Source organism: Anolis carolinensis, chromosome 1 (genome assembly GCF_035594765.1).
Source record: "Anolis carolinensis isolate JA03-04 chromosome 1, rAnoCar3.1.pri, whole genome shotgun sequence".
Taxonomy (NCBI): Eukaryota; Metazoa; Chordata; class Lepidosauria; order Squamata; family Dactyloidae; genus Anolis; species Anolis carolinensis.
The window spans coordinates 278,316,087-278,339,395 of NC_085841.1; the positions used below are offsets into that span (position 1 = coordinate 278,316,087).

The window sequence follows — 23,309 nt, forward strand, 5'->3', positions numbered from 1 at the left end:
ATGCCTGATCTAGAGGAATCTAGCTGCTGTGTCTGGTCCTCTATTCCTAAAATGTCTAAGTTCTAAATATTTTACATTTAATTCTCCCCCTGGCACATTTCAATGCAGAACACAGTTTTTAAGGATACAAATGGGGTGGTTCAATAAGCAATGGGGGGGGGGGGTTCTTAAGGTTATTTTTATTCGAATATGGGGCATGACGATAGGCTGGATGGCTTAGCATGCCCTCTCTTTATTCATTTTACCTTAATTACCATAAAGACTTGCATATAAGTAAGTCACTTCAGGACGGAATTATGGATGTTGATGTGCTATGTGGATAAGTCAAGGGTCATTCCACAGAGAAGGACAAATGCCAGTGTCACCTCAAAAGGGCAGACACTCCTGGCTCCTCCTGCCGTTTTTTGACTTAACCATTAAAAAACGCCAGCAAAGAGAGTAGAAGGGGTTGTTGCTTATTTTGTGTTCTCCAGGGACAGATTAAGCTCATGACTTTCACAATTTTTCCTGAAGAAGGGAATCGTTCCTTTTTGATAAGAGTTAAGGTAAAGGACATTACATTACAATGTGTCAACCCAGGATTTTTGGATCAAATTTTTGTGTAAAATTTCTAGATTTCTGTTTGAGTTTATACAGTAGATTCTGGACTCCTGAAAAGGACTGCAAACTGTTCTATCATCTGATACTAATACTATGAAGCTGAAACAAGAGTGTAGTTTTCATAGTAAAGATGTCTTTATTCCAAAATAATAATGTGTTAGCCAGACAACTACATACAAAACATCTACACATGACTTTGGTAAGAAATATATTCATGACAGCTTTCTCAGAAATTTCATAGTGAACCAAACCCAACAAAGAAAACCTAAAAACAAGGAGGGTTTTTGTTTTTAAAAAATCAAGTTGTTTTTATTAAACCCTATTGTACATAGAAGCCCCCTAACATTTGTTTCATTGCTTGTAAAGGTTCTACAGAATATGTTTAAAAAAGGAAAAAAAAGAAACTACAGACTGTTAATAAATGGCAAGTGAGGTGTACAAAATCCCAAGAGTTTATACCTGTGCTTACAGTTTTGGAGTGTACAACAGGCATATATTATTGTATAAGATATAACAAGTGTGGCTGTTTATTGATGTGCAGCAAATACTACACTACTAGGAGGATTACAGTAACACTGAAATAAGTATACCCATTCCCTATTGCTTTTCCTCTAATTTTCCTTAACAGATCCATTCTAAGGGCCTCAGACTATCAAAAGTTAGATGTGATAAAGTCCTATTGAAGCTAGTGGGACATAGTTGTCACAATTCAGGCCCTACTGAAAATTATTAACTTCAGTTGGAATGAAACCCTTTCACTTTGATTTTTTTTTGTTGCAAAATTTGAATTCTTATTCTTATGCCCCAAAATAACTAGATTAAATAAACTTCCACCCTTTTGTACTTTATTAGAATAAATTTGTCATGATGAACTTGGACCACTACATTTATCAGTTGATACAACTAGGATAGAACAGCAAATTGCCTTCAACTGCAAACTGTTTCATGCTTTCTGATAAATCAGCCAACCATTCATAATACTGATCAATATTAAAGAAATTAATGGCACCTACACTGGGCAACCACTGTGTCAATCAAATATTGGAAACAGTGAAAGACACATGATTAATTTCACTGAATGTAAGCATGACATTCTTACTTATTTCAGTAGAGTAGCACTCTTCCTAGGACAATTACTAACACTGAATACAAGCACAACATAAAAAAAACTCCTGACAACATTTTAATGCAATTATTTTTCTTTTTTGCATTTAAATGCCACTGGATAAAGTCCAGTGCATACATATTTCATGCATATTTGGAGTGAATATGTGTCTTATTGAAGTAAAACATGATTAGATCTTAAATATCCCAACCCAGGAATGAAAAACAAGAACTCATCAACCAAATCTTACAACCACTGTTGTAAGCCGCCCTCACTTCTTCGGGTGAGAAGGGCGGGATATAAATGTGAGAAATAATAAATAAATCTCACATATAAACTCATGTGATTGTTCCTTCATGACGATCCTGCTCAGTACTTAGCACCCTACAAGCCTATAGGGGTCTTAGACATTCCTGTTCCTTGGCCTTTGGTGGATTTAGACAGTAAATAGCTGGCCATTCGGTGCAATTTCCACCCAAGTTAATTGTTACATGAAAATACAGCAATTGTTCATCTAAATCTAATAAATCTGAAGGGAACAGATTACAGAAGGTTATAATGGTTTCGGCTGACCTTCCTTCCATAACTCCTTCACTGTTATGCACTATTTGTGACAAGATCATGCATTGACTATACAAAATCCCAGAATACTTGTAAAGTATCTTCACAAACACAAGATGGTCTATGTACAATTAAAATATAATGTCCAAATAGCATATGGTATTATTAAAGTTCCCCGTACAAAGCTCAATTCGGTAGTACCAGACAAAATGAAAAGGAGCAACAGCTCTAACACAAAAGTTATCCAAGTCTGATATTGGCTCCAATGTATATAAGCTTCAGGGATACATAATCAATGAAAAATATCTTCCAAACAAAGTAAACAGACAGTTGGTCATGTTGCTGTATAGAGAATGAAAAAAAATAATGATGGAGCGCAGCTCTCAAGAAAGTCTTCACAAGTAAAGTCCAAATAAAGTGCCAAGTAAAGTCTACAGGGGTTCCCAAGTATTTTTGTACCCTGTTTAAGGGGAAAATCCCCTTCTTCAGGAGTTGGTATAATCAGCAACAATGAACTTATATAAGAAATGACTCTGCTTGGGGTGATTTCAACTGCGAGTCCTGTTAGAGCTGTTGCTCCTTTTCATTTTGTCTGGTACTACCGAATTGAGCTTTGTACAGGGAACTTTAATAATACTATAGGCTATTTGGACATTATATTTTCTTTGTACATAGACCATCTTGTGTTTGTGAAGATCATGCATTGACCCATCCAAGTCACACAGGAAAGAATATGAAAGGCATCTGAGGGGAAGTCTCATGGGATGGGAAAAAAACCATTAAGGATTTGAGCGGGTGGGTGCAAGTGGTAGAGCAGGCTACATATCTTCTGTCTCCTGAAGATAAAAGACCATTGTCAACATTCATGGACTTCAAAAACCTTTCTGTTGAAAATCGTCTTGGTTTCAGTATGACAAAGTCAAAGAGAATGGTGCAACATTCAAATAAAAGGATGTACATTCAAAATAGTGCCTTCCCTCTTGAGTAACAGGGCTTCTTTCTAAATGTGTGTTGTTGCTATCAGACCAATGTGAAGTGCTTTAGGACCAACAGACATCATTTGGACCAATTCACATCATTCTCATTGTGCAGCAGTTCCATTATGCATTGTTGCTAATGTAGACTGGACACTTTGCTGGCTCCATAACAGCAGCCCATCCCTGAATATGGATGTTATGCAACTGCATAGTTCTAATTCCTGAAGATGTATGTCAATTTATGTAGATGTAATTAATTTCCCAACAGGATTCTGGTTTTTATCAATTCCTGGTTTGCAGTGAGCTACTCTTCAGCCCTATGGTCAACCTTATCCTCCCTTTCCTTCTATGTTAACAAGTTAACCAATTATACATTATCCTTGTAATGGTTATCACATTTTCCATCCTTCAAGTTCTTATCAGTTTTCAATCAATGATCCATTATATAATATGTAAAATAGCATCAACCTATGAGTTTCTAGAGTACAGCTAATTTATGTATATAACTGCTGGAAATTATAACCACTAAGGCCAGAGACCTGGCAGGAAAATAAGAAGAAACAAAAATAAGGTGGATTTAGTGGTATATCTGAAAAGCAAGCTAATGTTTCTATGGAGAGACTGAGAAGCAAAATCAAGGTGTTGTATCTGAAAGAAACAAAACCAACCTCTGATGCACAGGTGGGAAAATATGCTCTTCTTACTCCTAAGAATTTTATAGAAAAGTTTGGACCAGGAGTGAACTTCACTCCTGGACTTCTACAGCATATCCACCAGGGTTTAGAAAATGTACTTTTTGGGCCACCATTCCCAGAATTTCTAAGAAAGCAGTAGGTCCAACTCTTTGAGACCCATGGTTTTCCTTACAGTTCATGGGATCTGTTTTGGTCAAACTCTACTTCATATAAGGAAGACCCAGTAAAGTATCTAGTCTTGCAAAATATTACAGAATGTGCAAATTAATATTGGATGCAGTCCACTGGCTAGTAAAAAAATCATCCTTGTTATTAGAAAGTGGAAAGAAGAATTAAAATGATTTTGTTTTGTAGGGGTCTGTAGCATTTCCATGAAGGAAACGTAAGTGTGTCAAAGGATTACTATTATACAATTTTTACACTTGTTGATGGTAAAAGATAATTTATGCACCTGTAGTATTGTTGAAGTTAATTCCTTGGCACAGTTGTATAATCACAGAGGCACTGCTTTAACTGTTTTGAAACTGGATCCAAATAGACATTTAAGTTTGTAATGTCAGTTATGCATGCACCCCATGTCTTTATAGGGAATATTTCAATGATTATGGTATATCAACACAGAGATGTCTATAATCTTTAAAGTTATAGGATTGCACAATGACTTCACTGGTTTTATGCATTAAGGGCTCGCTGGAGCATCAAGTAACAACTCTCAGCTTACATCTGGGAGGAAATAGTTATAAAATACAGTATATCTCTTGCACCAGCAAGACTAATAAGCAAACCACACTGCAAAAATGAAGACTAATATACACAATTTATATCTTTTCTTTTAAAAAAATCAAATCAAGGTTGATTTTTTTACATTTAGCTCAGAGTGCATTATTTAAAAGACAGGTTTTGCTAACAAGGGTGGACATTGCAAGCTCTAAGTTCCTTCTTGTCTTTGCAGCTAGTAAACTGGGTGCTTTTGAATCGCTTCTTGACTGTCATGAACCTTTCTTGAATTCCACCCCCACACAATTTGGTACATTCTGACCAAGCAGTCCATGGTTTCATCTTGCAACCTGAAAATAGAAAAAAGAAAATAATGTGTGAGTTCTATCACAATTATGACAGTGCACTTCAAAGTCTCCCCTTTTCTACTTGTTATGGCTGGCACAAGACATTTTGAAGCCTGAGGCAGAACATCAACGATCCCCCTCATCCAAATCAAGATATAGAGCACACAAGCTAGACTGTGGTTTTTTTAAAGCAACAATTTCCTCTTCCTTCTCTTTGCAATAAATTCATCATCGTCATCACCGTCACCATCACCGCCACCATCACTACTGTTGTTTGATGCGAAATCAAGGCTAACATCCTTGGCCCAATTAGAGTACATCCTCTGAATTACCGCTAATTGCTAAATAGTGAGTTGTTTCAATGGATAACATAGCAATTTGATTTAGGCCAAACCAGTTATTAATTTGTTATGTTTTGTTCAACACCTACAATTGCCTGAAGCAGTTGTCTCATGGTATCTCATGGTAAGGCTAGCCCTGTTATTTAACATAACCAGCTGGTGCTCAGTAATGTAGTTATGGATTTGGAATTTAGAATTATGGCTTCATAACTTGACGATACTCAATAGACTATGTAGTCTTATTGGAAACCCTTGTAAATGCTGCCTTAGCCCACCAGAGGAGCCACCAGCCAAATCAGGAAAAGGAGATCAGTTCAACTTCTGATAATCTTGCAAGAATTATTATTATTCTTCCCATGAAGATTCAAGGTAGCTAACGACCACTAGTCTTGTGCTTTTGTATAGAATCGCTATCTGTTTCTGTTTGTTTCAGTCATATGGCCCCATTTTTGTTTTTGAGTGCTGCTTCCTTTCTGAATGAGCTGTTTCGTTCTTTTGTCTGAACAAAAACATTGTCCCATTGGCCAACATGGGAGGGCTTCTTAAGCTCCCCTTCCACTCAATTTTAGGACTAGAGGGTCTCACCTTTTCACAGATCTTCAGACTCTCCCTAGTATTCATTTGAGTTGTTAGAGTTGGTGGGATAAACCCCTGTCTCTGAATCCAGATGGGCAAAATGCAGTCTGTGCCTCATTGATGCTATTTTTGCAGCCTTTGGCTCTTCTTCAGGCTCTATTCTCTTTTTAAATGGGTAGCAAGGCCCCCCTGTACTTTTCAACACACAAGGAAAGAGATGCTCTTTAAGATAGAGAGTGTGTGGCCTTCAGGTCCAAAGCACCCATGACTGCCAGGACTTAAAGGTGAGTGCTGAGTGCCAAATGCCTAAGAGGAGCTCTGCTCCTCTGCTTGGCACTCAGCTATAAGCCCTGGCAGTCACAGGCACCAACCCTAACAACACAAATGAATGCTGGTGAGAGCCTGAGGATCAGTGAAATGGTGAGACCCTCTAGTCCTAAAACTGAGGAGAAGGGGAGGGTGGAAAAATCGCCCTTTGATGCCAATGGAACGAAAATCAGGCAACCAAACAGTTACTGTTCCCACTTTCCTTTCATTTCACTGCTTCTTCTGCTTGAGGAGGGGTCTGTCATATTGTGCCAAATGAATGAACAGCATGAAACAAAACACAGATGAAACAGATGAAACAAATTTCAGAACCATTTCTAACAACCACACAATCTGGCCTCAGTTTAAAGCTAAGCAAATATATATTTTTAAAACCCAATTAAATACTACAGTGTGGATTTAGGTTAAAATGCAGTGAAATATAACAAATATAATTAAAATTATATTTTACATCACAATCCCTCCAGAATCCCAACCACAACCCCCGCACCTCCAGCAGCATGCCCTTTATCTTTTCCCAAAATGCCTGCTGGGACAAAAAGGTCTTGACCTGCTTGCAGAAGGCAAGCAGGGATGGGGCCATCCTGGGTTCTCTAGGGAAGGAGTTCCACAGCCTGGAAGAAATGACCAAAAAGCTCCTCTCCCTTGATGTCATCAAACACGCTTGAGCAGGTAGTGGAACAGAGAGAAGGCCTTCCTCAGTTGATTGTAGATATTTGACAAATTTGTAGAGGGAGATACGGTTCTTCAGATAACCTGGACCAAAGCCATATAGGGCTTTGTAGGTCAAAATCAGCACTTTGAATTGTGTTGGCAGCCAGTGGAGCTGTTGCGACAGGAAATAATGAAGGATAATGTTTCTACCCCACTTTCATCAGCAAGTAAGGCTGCAATAAGGACTTGTGACAGGGGTTCATAGCCTTGCTCACTGGCAGAAGTAAGATGGAAATATCATCCTCATTGTGTAACAGTTTGGAAGCTGGAGAGGCCTCTTTCATTCGATCTGGGGGCTGTTTTTTTTTAAAGGTGAAATGAGAATGGGTGGAGTAAGACAAGCCATTGAATTATGCCAATTTATCTAAGTAGCCAATTAGGATTCTAGCAGTTATCATATATCCTTGTACCTAAAATGATCTCATGTATAAGTCGGGGACAAATTTTGATCAATCCTATTGTGCATTTTTTCCATTGTGTACCAGTCTCAGTGTAGCTCCCCCCACATAATAATGTAACAGCACCCCATTAGATCAAACCAGTCCACATTCCAGGAAATCATGCCCGACTGCTCACTGGAGGGAAAGGATATTAGAGGCAAAGATGAAGTACTTTGGCCAAATCATGAGAAGACAGGGGAGCTTGGAGATGATGCTGGGGAAAATGGAAGGAAAAAGGAAGTCTGACTTGACCACGGTGGTCCACGCCTTAGTTACCTCCAGATTGGATTACTGTCATGCACTCTACGTGGGACTGCCTTTGAAGACGGCTCGGAAACTCCAACTAGTGCAATGAGCAGCAGCCAGATTTCTAACAGGAGCAAACTATAGGGAAAGGACTACCCCCCTATTGAAAGAGCCCCACTGGCTGCCGATAAATGTCTGAGCCCAATTCAAAGTGCTGGTTATTACCTATAAAGTCCTAATGGCTCAGGTCCTGCCTATCTTTGTGATTGCATCCCCTACTACAAACCTGCATGAACTCTGCAATCCATTGGAGAAACCCTTCTCTCGTTGCCACCCTTGTCTCAAACATGATTGGTGGGGACAAGAGAGAGGGCCTTTTTGGTCATGGCCCCCCAGCTCTGGAACTCTCTCCCGAGAGAAATTAGATTAGCCCCTACATTGATGTCCTTCAGAAAAGTTTGAAAATTTGTTTTCAAGCTACCTTTGACTAAGGCGAACAGGTGATTGAGTTCCCGCCTGTTCCTATAGCACAGTCTTTTGTTTCTTATCACGCAGTCATGATTAGCTCTCCTAATTCACTGCACGATGGAAATTACCTCTCCACTAAGACTATGGACTGAAACGCCATGTTATCACCTATTTTAATGCCCATGCTTTTTACTCTGTTGAAGCTGTGTTATTGATCTACTGTGATTGTTATGTATTTTATATTGTTGTATTTTATATTGTGTATTTTATACTGTTGTATTTTATTGTATGTTGTTGGGCTTGGCCCCATGTGAGCCACCCCGGGTCCCTTCGTGGAGATGGGGCGGGATATAAAAATAAACTTATTATCATTATTATTAAACTGATTAAGAGGGGCCAACGAAGGGCAAGATGGATAGATGGTATCCTTGAAGTGACTGGCTTGACCTTGAAGGAGATAAGGGTGGCGATGGCCAACAGGGAGTTCTGGCATAGGCTGGTCCATGAGGTCATGAAGAGTCGTAAGCGACTGAATGAATAAACAACAACAACAACCCCATTACTGGATATGGAATCATTATGGAACTGCTCTTTCTAATTTCTGCTGACCTAAGTCCCTAGCAGGATTCTGTCCATAGTTATGTATTCTTGTGTTGTGCACCTGTTTATTTCTCCTAGTAGTTGTACTAGGTACAACTGTTCTAAGTAGTGTGCAGTGTACTACAACCTACCTGGGAATTGCTCACCATCAATGTCTTCTTTTGCTTGCTCACTTCTCCTTTTCTCACGAGGCTCTTTCCACCGCCTTTTCTCAACACTGGGATTTCTCAAACATTTCCTTATTCGGCATTTTTTGCGCTGCACAGTTTCTGGGCATGGAGCTCCTCCAAACTGGGGTTCCATTTTGATCATCCTTGTCCTAATCATATGTCCTTTCCCACAAGACTTGTTGCATTCAGACCATTGGGACCATTCCGTAAGCTCACAGTCAATTGCTAGGCAGAGAGAATATAAAAATATGGTTATGGTTAGACTCAAGTTAACATGCTAGCTGGATGGTCCCACCCCCATCCCAAGGGCGGCTGGTGAGAACAAGAGAAAGGGCCTCCTCCATGGCTGCCCCCCACTTCTAGAACCCCCTTCCTAAGGAGTTCAAGATGGCCCAGCTGAAGACCTACCTTTGCTCACTGGCTTATGAGGGGGAGGAAGAATAGATGGTAATACTACCATTATATCTCATATTAATAGCTACTGTTTGTCCCACCAGTTCAATAAACATCTTGAGCAATGATCAATCTATATGCCCCCAAGGAACTGGGAAGGCTTCTGTTCTATGGTCGATGTTTTGTTTCATGTTTGATATAACAGGTTGTATTTTTAATTTAATTTTAGTCATAATTTGTTTTTATATGTTGGGTTGTCAATTTTCATTATGGGTGTATTGTTGTGTTCGGGCATTGAAGGTGTGCCTTTTATGTTTGGAATTTGGCTAGAGTCCCTCAAGGGAGATAGAGAAGAATATAAGATCATCATCATCATCATCATCATCATCATCATCATCATCATCATCATCATCATCATCATCATCATCATCATCATGTAATTAGAGAAAATGGGCAATTTGTTTGCTTGGAGTATAAAAGTTAAAAATATTAACAATTCCTCAATAATTTCATAGTAAATTTTACAACACTCCACTCTTAGATCAACTTTTCAGTCTGAAATTAAGTCCAAACAAACTCTCTAGGCTTATTTCTCATTAAATATGCACTGTATGACCACTATGTACTATGTAGTAGATTCTGGTCACAGTCCTAAATCTCTATTACTGGTAAGCAGACACAGGGCTTTACTGGGACTATTTCCCTGTGGATTGAGAAGTCGCTCACTTAGTTTAGAAATGGTTCCCAGTACATTTTTGTGTTTTTTTCTTAACAACAACAACAACAACAACAACTTTATTTATATCTTACCACTATCTCCCAGAGGGACTCGGAGCAGCTCACAAAACACACAAGGTGTGATACAAAATACTACAAGTGCAGAACAAAACATAGGCTATAAGCAGCCAACACAACATCATAAATTCATAGTACCCCCTGGTAAAAACAATAAAATACAGCAATTGCTGTAGATAAAACAGCAGTATTCAATCTCAGAATTGTAAAGTGCTAAAAAAGAGTCAATGGTCCTCATCTGTATTATAAGAGAGTTTAAACATGATTGAAGGCTTGATGGAAAAGCCATGTCTTTTTTTCTTTGTTTATCATTGCTAATTTGTCAATTTCTGTTATTTTTAAAACTTTAACTATCCAGAAAGAAAGAAAAAAATTATAGAAGGCTTCATAATTTAACCTAGAATAGAATAGAATAATAGAGTTGGAAGAGATCTCATGGGCCATCCAGTCCAACCCGCTGCCAAGAAGCAGGAAATCCCATTCAAAGCACCCCCGACAGATGACCTGTTTAAATCTGTGTAGGGAATTTATCTATATCTATATATCTATATCTATATCCATATCCATAATAAAAGTGAAAAATCTGCATGTGTGTATGTGGCACGGGTGTCCGTTCACACAGACAGCCTCCCGCCTCCACAAACAGGGTATAGTTTCCAGTGCTGTGGAGCCACCAAGTCACTCCCTGACCTAACTTTGCAGGTTATAGTGAGCGCCACGAACATGCAGTCCAAACCCTGCCAATGTCTTCCACAAACACCATTCTGCCCCCCACCCAAGTGAAGGCTTTCATGCGGGGCCCATTTCATCCTAGATGTTCTGTTTTCCTCCAGAATGGACATCCCAGGGTTCCTTCATTTGCATGACTCCGCCCACTGCCTCTACCTTAACCCTTTCATACCATTTTCTGGCACACAGTGAACAGAGGAATTGATCAGCAATTGAACAAGAGGTTAGGGGAGAATTCACACCATGATTTACATGACTTGTACTTGACCTACATCCAGAGAGTACTGTTCACCCAACCAATGATGCATCTGGACCACACTTGCCACGGATGATGGGACTTCACTGGTACTGTGACCCCCCACCGACAATTGATTGGCATCAAACTTGGCACAGAGAAGTCCCATGATCAACTGAACATACTACAGGGGGTAGTGGGAATGGACCTTGATTTTGGGAGTTATAGTTCACCTGCATCCAGAAAGCACTAAACCCAGCTGATGTCAGATCTCGACCAAACTTGGCACACAGACCCAACATGGCCAACTGTGTATACATGCCTGGTTTGGGGGTGATTAACCTCGGGTCTGGGAGTTGTAGTCCACCCTTATCCAGACAGCATGGAACCCAGCTGACGTCAGATCTCGACCAAACTTGGCACACAGACCACCCATGACCCACCCTACATCCTGGCATTGTTTGGAGGAGGATGGACCATGGACAATGGGACTTGCATATGGAAGTTGTAGTTCACCCGCACCCACTGAACCCAGCCGACTTCGGATCTCGACCAAACTTGCCACACAGCCCCAACATGGCCAACTGTGCATTCAAGCCTGGTTTTGGGGTGATTGACCTTTGCTCTGGGAGTTGTAGTTCACCCTTATCCAGACAGCACTGAACCCAGCCAACAACGGATCTGGACCAAATCTGCCACAGAGAAGCCCCATGACCACCTAAACATACTGCAGGAGTTTAGTGGAATGGACCTTGATTTTGGGAGTTATAGTTCACCTGCATCCAGAAAGTACTGAACCCCGCTGACATCAGATGTGGACCACATTTGGCACACAGACCCAACATGGCCAATTGTGCATACAGGCCTGCTTTGGGGGTGACTGTCCTGGGAATTTGGAAGTTGTAGTTCACCCTTATCCAGACAGCACTGAACCCAGCCAACAACGGATCTGGACCAAACGTAAGTGATATTTCTTAACATCCCAAAACAAACAGTGTCTTCTTCTAATAACCCGGGCACCACCGGGTCCCCAAGCTAATAAAAAATAAATATCAGGCCAGAAGGAAAAAACAGAAAAACAATGTCATACAAAGGAAGTATGGAACTATACATGAACCCAAGGGACAGGAAGACACTAAATTGGTAGGGGTGGGAGGAGGCGAGAGCACAAGCAAATCCAAATATTGTATAGATGTTAGGAAGTATTATATTGGCTTATGCATATATACATGAATATAGATTTGTTTCACTGTTTTATGAATATGTAAATTGAAAATAAAAATATAAAACAATGGAAGAAGTGGCTCACTTGCCATGCTCACCCACTCTTGTGAGAGATCTCTAACACAACAGGAAGAGAAAGGATCTCTGTCAGAAACCCCCTCATACCAGAAATTGACTGTGTGAGGGAATGGTGGTGGATTAGAGTGTCAGGCAGCTGCTTTTTGTTTGATAGGGTCACAGATCCCCAGTGATATCAGTGGTTCTATATAGGCAATTAAGGTTTAGGGGACTTTTATAGTCCCCACAAAACTCCCAGTTTAGGGGATTCGTAAAGTTTATGAATATATAACAGTTACAAAAGCAAAAACACTGATTATGTTTTTGTAAATGCTCAGGAGAATTCTGGCCCTCTGGCTGGCAGAAATCTGGCTGGGATTTCTTGGAACTGAAACATCTGAAAGGCTGAAATTTGCCCATGCCTGGTCTAGCCCCATGCCAATGCAAGAATCTATAGCAAAAGCATAACTGGCAGATGGCCATCCAACCTTAGTTTTAAAATGTAGAGTTCACCATCTTCCAAGGTAGTCCATTTTACAGTTCACTAGCTTTTACCATCAGGATATTCGTCTTAATCGCTAGTCAGAATACCTTCTAATTTAAATTCAGTCCATCATGTCCCATATTCTAGTGTAGAAGACAATGCTTTATGTTCCATGTGATGATGGCTATCATGTTACCCTCTTGTTTGTTGAATAATACTTTGTAGAAGTACCTCTTGCAGCAATTACAGCTTTGAGTATTCCTGGGTAAGTTTTTTTCAGCTTTGCATACCAATATTACTTGGACTATATCATTAGCTTGCTGAAAAATGAACCTACACCCCAGTCCCAGTTGTCTTGTAATGTGAAATGGGCTGGAATTGCCTTGTATTTGGCTCCAATCACCCCACCCTATCCTTATACCTGAAAAATCTCCTTCTCCAGGGAAAACATGCTAACAGCCTGGTGCTACAATCACCACTATCAGAATGGTCTTTTAAAGACACTAGGAACTGTTGACTTTTTGCCCCAAATTGCATTCTGTGACAAAGCCCAAACTTTTTAATTTATTCTCATTAAACCCTTGAATGTGTGTTGAGTTTCTCACATGCATTTTTCAGTCTTCAAATGGACTTTAAATACATATGTGATTCAGTGATATTTTTCTTCTTGCCATTCTTCCATGAACCCCAATCTTGTGGAGTGTCCAGGCTGTAATTGTTACATGGATGGTGTATCAGCTACAGATATAACACATTACCAAACAGTAAGTACCAGGTTGTTTTTGCTTATTTGTTCCACAGTAAAAAAAAATTCACCCTTGCAGTGTTGATAGACTTGTGTACATTTAGTGGCCTTATGCACTTGAAATTAAAATTGCATCATTTTCATTTCAATTTTACAAGGACATGACCCTTCAGACTCCAGATAGCTGTACTTACGACACTCTGGTAGCATGCATTTCTCCACCTGTTCCAGCTCTTCATTGCAGTCTCCCAACTCTGCTGCAGATTTCAGCATTCTCTGTCGGGTCCTCATCCCCTTTCCACATGTTACACTGCAGTCACTCCATTCAGACCATGGAGACAGCATACATGGTATGGTATCTAGTGAGAAGGAAAAAAGGTGAATATAAACCAATCAATAAATAAACTTTATTTATAACCTGCCACCATCTCCCAGAGGGCCTCGGGGCAGCTCACAAAGCACTCAAAGGTGCAACCTTGCAAAATACAAAAAGTGCAAAAGCAGTAACATAAAAGCTATAATAACCAACATAAACAACACCAAACCCCCTATCAGTAAAATGCAACAATAGCTGTAGGAATTAAAAAAAAACTGCAATCAATATCAGTCTCATATAGTGCAAGGTGAAATAAACTCTAGGATCTCAAATATGTTCATTAAGGGATTCTAAACATGGTCAAAGGCTTGTCGAAATAATCTTGCTTTCAATTGTGTACAGAAGACTTGGAGAGTGGAGGTTTGCCTGATCTCCCTCGAGAGGGCATTCCAAAGTCAGGGGGCCACCACCGAGAAGCCCCCTCTCTCGTCCCCACCAGCCACACTTGAGACAGAAGTGGGACTGAGAGGAGGGCCTCCCCGGTAGACCTTAGTGCCCATGCCATTTAATAGAAAGAGATGTGGTATTGGAGATAGGTTGGACTTGAAGTGTATAGGGCTCTATAAGTAATAACCTGTACTTTGATTTGGGTCCAAAATCTCATCGGCAGCCAGTGAAGTCACTTTAATAGGGGCATGGTATGCTCCCTATAACCAGTTCCAGTTGGTGAAGTCCTTTCCACTCACTGTCAATAACTCTAACCATATGTATCCCTACTTGTCTATTTAATATTTCTTCTGGTTCTGTTTTCCTATCATGGACTCCCTTCTTACCTTATTCCTCTTATATTATGAACTGCTGCATATCTCATCTTAGGGTTGCAACTGAACATGCTATCAGATATCACTGAGGCTGTTGATCAAGGGAAGAAAGTACAAATAATTGAATGTGACATCCCATAATCTACTTGGGCAGGGATGTCATTTCAAAAACATAATGTTACAGAAGTACAGAAGTATAGAGAACATCCATTCTCTGCTATGTTACTGACTTGGCTTCAAATGTACGTCCAATTAATTGGTTTTACTTAGAATGTGTTAAAAAAACACTTGTGTCTTTCTTCTATAGTAATAGGCAAAACATTTCGACTCCTTCTAATACTGGCAATAATTGGTCAATGCATGGCATTCATTAGTTATAAAGGGAAAAGTGTTGTTAGTTCAATGCTTCTGTAAAGCTATTTAGAAATGCAAAACCAGCCATTTGGGAATGCAGATCACAAAAACTATTATTCTCGTTAGTCATTAATCCCATTTTAAAACTGGCCAAACTGCAGGATTAGACTCCCAGGGTAAATTTCATCCATAGCACTTTAACAGTTATTTCTAACTATAAAAGATCCCTTAAACTGCCCCAATGGAGCATTCGTAATGTAAAGATCTGCTTTATAGGGAGCTGACTAGGGTTCTGATTTCCTACAGCTAGCTTGCTGTCCTGTGAGATGAAGGCCTGATCAGGTTTTCTTTTCTTTCTCAATTAGCTATGTATTTCTTGAGAAATATTTGAGTGGTGTTAGTGTTTTTCACTATGAATATGACACCCAAGTGTGCAAGCTGTAAAACTGAGCAGGACAGAAACTGCCCGTCACTTAATACTTATTTCGTGATATAACTTGGCAAATTACTCCAGAAAACTCCTAACAAAAATATTAATAAACAAAACCATATGTGTCAAAGGAGAAAAAGGAACTCTTGAAGGTTTGACAGCCAGATTCTGTGCTTCTAATACATTTTGGAATTAGGGATAGAAAGTTCTGTATACTAGAAAATATCTCCCAAATGACTGAAAAGACTTTTTCCCCCCCAAATGGTGAGAAACTCTGATGAGAAGGATCCTGGACTGATGAGAACTCTCAAAGTTCAGGGCTCATTCGTTGTACATTTGGTACATGATTATTTTGCACAGAAAACAGCAGAAATTACTAATTTTGTGAAGAATAAATCCTGAATTGCAAATGGGATTTGAAAACTGTATCATTTTGGATTTTTTATTCCAATTGGAGGAAAATGGACAAGATTACTCATTGCTTTCTTTGAGAAGAAAATTAGTGATGAATTACATCCTTATTCACAAACATGCCACAGTCAGTTTCCTGGAGATTTGGGCTCTTTTATATAAGATAATTTTATAGTTTCATGCTAGTAGCTTTCAACAGAATGGGCTATTTGAAATTTCGTGTCAAGGGGAACTTTGGCAGACTACATCGATAAGAAAACCTGCATGAGTCATTTGCATGTTCCATTGTTGGTTTCCCACCAGTATCAATACATTATGCTTGTGCCATATATCAAGCAGGTCAGTACTTTCCACAGCCATTTGGCAGATTGTGGATACTTACGGCATTCGGGCATCATGCATTTCTCAGCTTCTGTTGTTTCTGCTTTACACATGGATCCATCTGCTGGGGTCATCTTTATCATTCGATGCCGTTTCTTCATCCCCATCCCGCAGCTGGCACTGCATTCATCCCACTCCCCCCATTCAGTCACCAGGCAGGTGCTTGGAGCTAATCAGAAATATACAGGCAGAAGATCAGTTCTACTGTTACTTGTTTAATAAAGAGTTCAAATCATGCTTTTACACTGAGGAAATGTTGCAAGATTACATCTAATACTTACAACACTCCTCATTTACAATGCATTTCTCAGTTTCTTCAGTGGGCACTTTGCACATAGATCCATCATCAGGGAACTGCTTTACATATCTCTCTCTCGATCGCATTCCCATGCCACAGGACACACTACAAGGGGACCACGTTATCCACTCGGACATCATGCATGTAGAGCCATCTAAAACACCAAGGAAAAATTGCCCATAAATCTCTAAATCTCACCCTAATTTTGAAATCTTTTAAAAAGTGGTTATGTATATCTCAGTTCTCATTCTCTTTGTTCTCATTCCTACCTTCATCACTACAGCCTGGGCCCATACATGGCTGGAAGTCCTGAGTCTCTGGACAAGGCACACTTAGATCAAGCTGAGCTTTGAGCATTCTCTGTCTCATCCTCTTGCCCTTTTCACATGTAGAAGAACTACAAGCTGACCAAGGGGACCAGTTAGAGTAGATGCAGGTTTCTGGAGTGTCATCTAAAAAGGAAAATCAAAGAAACATGATTCTTATATGACACACCATCAACCTATAGAATTCACTACTACAGGATGTTATACCATCTTTCATTTGTGATTTTATGTTCCAATGGATCAAAAGCAACCTAAAAGACCAAATGTGTTTCATGGGTATAAAAATAATTGAGCAAGCAATAATGTTTTCTCAAATGTAAAAAAAAAAAAGCAGACAATGGTCCCTCATGTGGATAGACAATGGTTTTGTAGAGCAGGCCGAGCCGTATCTTTTATGGTTGACTTGGATGGGAAGGTTGTGCAATGGATTGTGAGCTGCCCTTAGTCCCACACTGAGAGAAAGGTTGAATATAATACATGAAAAAATAGCTAAATACATGATTGTGCTAAAAGCAATGTTGTCCAAGGTAATGGTACATTTGTGCTACCTAGAATAAACACACTGATATGTATTTAGGAGATGTAAAAAGTGTATGAGTTCCTGGCCAAAAAACTGGAAGACAGAAAAGATCTCTTTCATTTTTTCTACTTCAAGGACTTATTTAAAATTATACTCATCCAGCATATTTCCTGCCAGGAAGGTAGCTGCCTCTGAGACACAATTTTAACTGTTGTAACCTCCTCTAGCTACTTACATATACTGGAAATTATGTAGGATAAGGATCACTAGGTAACATAAAGAGGTGAAATATAGTATCCTCTCATCCCAAATGCTGCTCAGATAAATGTCATAATCAAACACGTTGAATTAAATTAATGTAATATCATATGACAGCTTCCTAATATATTCCTAAATGTAGTGTTATTTGACATCTATAATCCATGAATGGATTGCCTCTTTGCTTCCAGAGATAAAAAACAATCATGAGTTTTTGACCACCATCTTAGAAATGTAGAATTATATATACCACAAAAGCCATCTAGTGCAACCCCCTACTATAAAGGAACACAGAATCAAAACATTCCCTACAAGTGGCCACCTAGCCTCTGAATAGAAATCTCCAGAGAAGGAGACTCCACCACCTTTCAATGCAGCATATTTGAGTTTCAAACAATTCTATCAGGAAGTTCTTCTAATGTTGATGTAAAATTTCTTTTCCTGCAGCTTGAAACTGTGTCCTAGGACCTCTTCACACAGGCTGTTTTTCAGCAGTGGTGATTTTTTTTTTGGCAGTTTCACCATGGAGCCAGACAGGTCCCATCACACTCTGGCCTCTAAGGTAGGTTTTGGGTGTTGCATGGGGAGATATATCTAAAATGATAGAGTTGCCATAGCTACTAGGTATGTGAGAACATTACAAAACATTACAAAAGTCATTACAAAACTGGGGGTGCTGCCATTTCGTTTCTAAAGCATTTCTACAGTATGGTTAATGAAAACTTTGTTACCATAACAAGAGTAAGGAAATTTCACTACTATTTTGTTATGGTAATTGCACGTAAATTACTATAATTGGGGAAATTTCAGGGGCTCCTTTCACCCTCATTTTTAAAGCTATTGCAGTGAAACTTGCTACAATGGTAGAACACATTTACCACTGTTAGACCACGAAATTTCAGAATGTTTCTCTTATCCACAGATTTTTGGGGAATTTCCAAAATCTTTATACACAACATTTAAAAAAACTTCAAGAGCTATCTACGTGAATATTATAAACAATGCACAAGATAACCAGGGCATCAATCCCCAGAAGTTTCAGAAAGATTCACAAATCTACAGATTTTGGGGTTTTTAAAAAAGTTTAGATAAAAACAATTTATCTTTCAAAAAGCGACAACAGCAATCTCCTCGAATGTCTGTCTGTCTTTATGACACACAACCACATAACTTCAACTTACCATAGATTTATACTATTACTTAATTACTTTAGTCCTCTTTGCAGATTCAATAATTGTATTTATTATTTTTAGACTGACTTTAAGTAGCTGGCTGTTGCAGCCCTCATTGGGGCTTTCTGATGCTGAGCAATGCATTCTAGGGCAGGGGCTTTTCATTTTCTGCCACAGGAGGCCTTGTGTCTCAAACTACGTTTCTCAGAATGCTTTGTTCACAGTCTCCTGCCCAAGTTTGCTAGTCCCACCCCCAGTGCCTTTGCTTATGGCGATTGAGCCAAAAAACAAACAAACAAAAAACCCCAAGCAAACACTGGTTTTTAAAACATGTTATGTTCTCTTGGCTTTACCAAAGCTGCTTAATGCTTATACTGAAAATTAAACTGACCTTGGGAGGAATCCAAATGTTACAGAATCTTAACGAAAATTATTGGTGAGTGTTTCGATTCTTAAATTCCCCCATCTTTCCTGCATGTTTCTAATATTGATTCATATGCACAAATCTAACAAATTTGATCCAAAAAACCCCCAAAAACAAATTAAAAATGAACATTTGCACACCCCTAGTAGCTACAATTCACATTTCAAGATCTTGGCACTATGTTCAATTTTCTGTCTGTATGACCAATTTTTCTTATGAATTAATTTCCCTTAAATAAATGACCTCTGGACAGAGTTGTAAACAACAACAAAATCTACTGAATAAACAGAATGTAAGCTGCCTCTATATTTGTTTTGGTGTAGCAGCTTATTTAGTTATAATAGTTCTTGCATGTTGTTTTGATGTATTGTTTTATATTGTTAAAAGTAATGTATCTTCGGTTGTTTGTGTTCCTATTGATGATTTGGCTGAAAATCTGAATAAAACAAAGATCCCATTGGTAGTTTGTTTGTAAGGGGGGTTCATCCTTTCAGGAATACAATTCTACATACAAGCAAAGTGCATCTATTAAATCAAATGCACTGATGTGGTATTAAATTTGTCCCAGAGAACTTTAGGCGATTGGAAAAACTAATAGGGATGGCATACAAATAGTGCCTAACTCTGGGCTACACGTAGTTATAGGGGGAGGGATGATGACATTGCCCCTAAAAAAGAATTCTGCCTCCCATGATATTTTCCTTTGACACACAAATTTCTACATTTACACAGTACCTTATCATTTCAGTTGAACATTTAGGAATACAGTTTATGAATTCAAAGAAAAGCAACAGGCAAACATAATAGATAGATGTCTAGGTACAAACAATTCTAAATGCTACATTCTCAGCAATATAAGACATTTCATGGTAGGGGAAGAATTCTTATTAACTATACCCCTGGTTAGATGTAAACAACTCCCAAATGCCAATCAATCAATCAATCAAGTATGGTACTAAGAAAGAGAGAACAGCAATCTGTTCTCTCTTTCATTTAATTAAGTGCATTAACCACTCTGAGTCCCGGTGAGAGAAGGCAGACTATAAATAAAGTTATCATCATCATCATCATCATCATCATCATCATCATCATCATCATCTCATATATGGTTGCCACAGTTTCCATCAGGCACCAAGAGGCCAAGCCTACTTTAAAAAATTACCCAATTCATCCTGGGAATTAACTGTAACCTACTGCACAGACTCAAAACTAGGTCTTCAGGCGGGATGTTTTTTTAATGAGATCACATAACAATATTCAGTTGAGAACATTACCATAGCACAAGAACAAGCTGAAATTGCTTTCATCTTGGGGGAAAGTTGATAAAAGACACAAATGATACTGAGGCAGTGAACCTTATCTTGGCTCTCATGTAAAAGTGGAGCAACAGAATGCCCCTTTATTGCTTTTAAAATCCAACTCAATCATCTCTAAAAAGGCCAATTTAAGATGCACTAAGGCAGTAGACTTGGCTGCACAGTTCCTACTCATTTGAATTCCACATAAACTTACAAGGACAGCCTGCCCTTATAAACAACATGCCATCATTAATAAAGAAGAGTGCTAGATGAGGAAAATAGTAGAGCTTGATGAAGACCAACCCAGTGTGGGATAATAAAGTCAGTGGGATTAGGTTTCTTCTAAATTAGTATAGTGCTGCTGTCAATTTCAAAAATCCTGCCTACTGGCTCCATCCCAGTGGGTGTTTATTAAGTAATGATGCCAGCTCCAACAGCAAATGGCTAAGCAAATTGGGTTTTTTTTTCTCCTTCTGTTTTTAATAGTGTCCTAATAATAACACAGATATCATGGAACACAGAGCAGCTGTATTGGAAAGTGACATAAAGCACAAAAAACACATGCAAGTAGAACATCATTAAAAAGTACCTTCATCTTCTTGAGCTTCTGCGGCAAGATCTGCAACAATGTCATCAATGTTATCAGGAACAACATTGCATTGTTCCCCCTACAAAAAACAAAACAAAACAAAAAAACACATTTGCCAAGGTTTAAATTGGCTGAGGAAATCAAGCAGTTATGGGCACTGGATTGGAAAATCAGTTGCCAGAAGATGTGCAAACAAGATCTGCATGCTTGGATTTTTTTGCCTTATATAGGCTTGCTGTACACATAAGGCTTGTGAGCTGAAGTCCCAAACTTCTGTCTTTCTCTTATTAATGTCTTTATGACCTACAGCAGCTGATGGTTTTTAAAGGGTGAGACAAAAGTCACAAAGGGCTTCAATATTTAATAACATTTTTTGTTTTTAATTTACAGTACCATCAAATCATAAACAGAGGGAATAAAGTTACATTATGTGTAAAACCTTTTCATCCTCCCTCCCTCTGCAAAGTTACTAAAACATCAGATGCCTTTGTGACTTTTTGTCCACCCTGGTGAATCTTTTCTATATTTTAGTGTAAACTGTAAAGGAACTATTTAAGGTACTGAATCCTATTTCAAAATAAATTGTGCATTTTGGATAGCTCTTTCAAAGTTGAAACTAAAATCTACAGCAAACTCATTGCTCTTCTGGCTTGGAAAGCTCCAGTTACCCCTGCTACTAAAGTATGAGGACATGTGGAAAACTTTACAAGTATGAGCATGAAATAGCAAAATGCACAAGTGCATTTTGGGAAAAGCGAGGTGTAACTGATTGTTAGGCAGAGTGAGTAAGTGTTAACCACAATGATGTCATTTCTTTTACTGGATTTTATCAGAAAAGATGTAAGAGCATATGTGGACCAGGATACCTATGCATCACTTATAAGGTCAAATGAGACCAGAGGGAGTGTTATAACTATGACCTCAAGGTGCAGGAATGGGACTTGGATGGTCTTTGAGATGTTGCTGAGCTGCAACTTCCATCCATTGGTTATGTTGGCTGGAACTGCTGAGAGGTGCAGTCCAACATCTGGTGAGACACACCTTTGCAACAAAAAACCCTACTCTGATTTTTAGTCAGGGCTGCAGGTATCATTAAAGGTGAAATTAAACTATTTCCCTAACTGTGCAATCTGAACCAATCACACTCTGATTTTAATGTGGTCAGTTTGACAATTGGTGCAATGAGGGACAGGATTTTAAATACTTTGGAACCCTGTTTGGTCAAGTGCCCCTCAAGGGAGAATGTGTGTTAAATTTGTTTGGAAAAATAACTTCAATAAGTGTTCTTCAATAAGACTGCAATTGAGTCAGTTTGTTAACCATCAATGTAAATAGGGATATAGAATATAAACAATTTTTATTTGTTTTGTTCTAAGAAGTTGGGAAGGAATTCTTTGGCTGTTGTTGACATATCACACTCCCATAGTCACCCAATGATTTCAAACTTTGGTAGGTCAGATTTCACTTAAAATATGTTCCAGATGTTTGCAAGATTTAAATTTATAACTTTTCTATGACGCATATGTTTCTTTCCATCGTCATCATCATCATCATGCAGTTATAGCTATACACTAATTTATTATCTGTTTTGCTCAATATTCTATTCATTGGAATGTCTTGTTGGTACCTTTCGTGCAATTCTTTCAATGACAACTCTGGCTACTGACTTTATGGAGCCTCCTTCAGGGTCATAAAAGGGACTCTGTGGGTGATCAAGGCTGGTAAGAGGTCTTATCTTCTCTTGAGGCATTGTAGGTTTGTTGGGAGACTAAAAAGTAAAGAAAAAAGAAAGAGGAACACACAGTCAGAGAAGGCAACTTAATAGATAAATAAATGTGTTAGTAGATATTAGAAATCTGCATGGTGTTTTTTAGGAATGTAAATCTTCAATATTTTTTCCTCAAAGATATCAATAATTTAAACTATTTCCTTCTCACTATGAGAAAGTTGCCTAACCCTGCAATACATTAATCCCAACTGTGTCTTCTCAATATTAGTGTGCAAAATACAACATCACTTGTGCGCATAAATACTTTTTAGATCAAAGGTCCAAGAAAACCTTCATTTCCTAAAAAATGGTGATGCACTCAGCTATTTCAAAATCCCAGGTATCAATGAATTCCACAGTTTAATTAATTTAATAAAAATTAAATCAATACAAATCA

The 23,309-nt window shown here is 38.8% G+C and overlaps 1 protein-coding gene across 2 annotated transcripts in view; it reads right to left on the bottom strand.

Annotated features, from left to right (window-relative positions):
* Positions 1–713: 713 nt before the first annotated feature.
* The window catches only part of spon1 (spondin 1), a 426,626-nt gene continuing 404,030 nt past the window's right edge, over positions 714–23,309 (bottom strand). The window contains exons 9-16 of one of the 2 annotated variants that reach the window (XM_062967755.1): positions 22,772–22,912; positions 21,145–21,223; positions 16,827–17,009; positions 16,541–16,711; positions 16,261–16,428; positions 13,741–13,905; positions 8,861–9,109; positions 714–5,005 (exon numbers count right to left, since the gene is read on the bottom strand). In XM_062967755.1, coding sequence (XP_062823825.1) covers positions 4,842–5,005; positions 8,861–9,109; positions 13,741–13,905; positions 16,261–16,428; positions 16,541–16,711; positions 16,827–17,009; positions 21,145–21,223; positions 22,772–22,912 — 1,320 coding nt within the window. In that variant the 3' untranslated portion in view covers positions 714–4,841. Of the gene's footprint in view, positions 5,006–8,845; positions 9,110–13,740; positions 13,906–16,260; positions 16,429–16,540; positions 16,712–16,826; positions 17,010–21,144; positions 21,224–22,771; positions 22,913–23,309 lie in introns of both variants that reach the window. The other variant, XM_062967754.1, reaches the window with a different exon arrangement.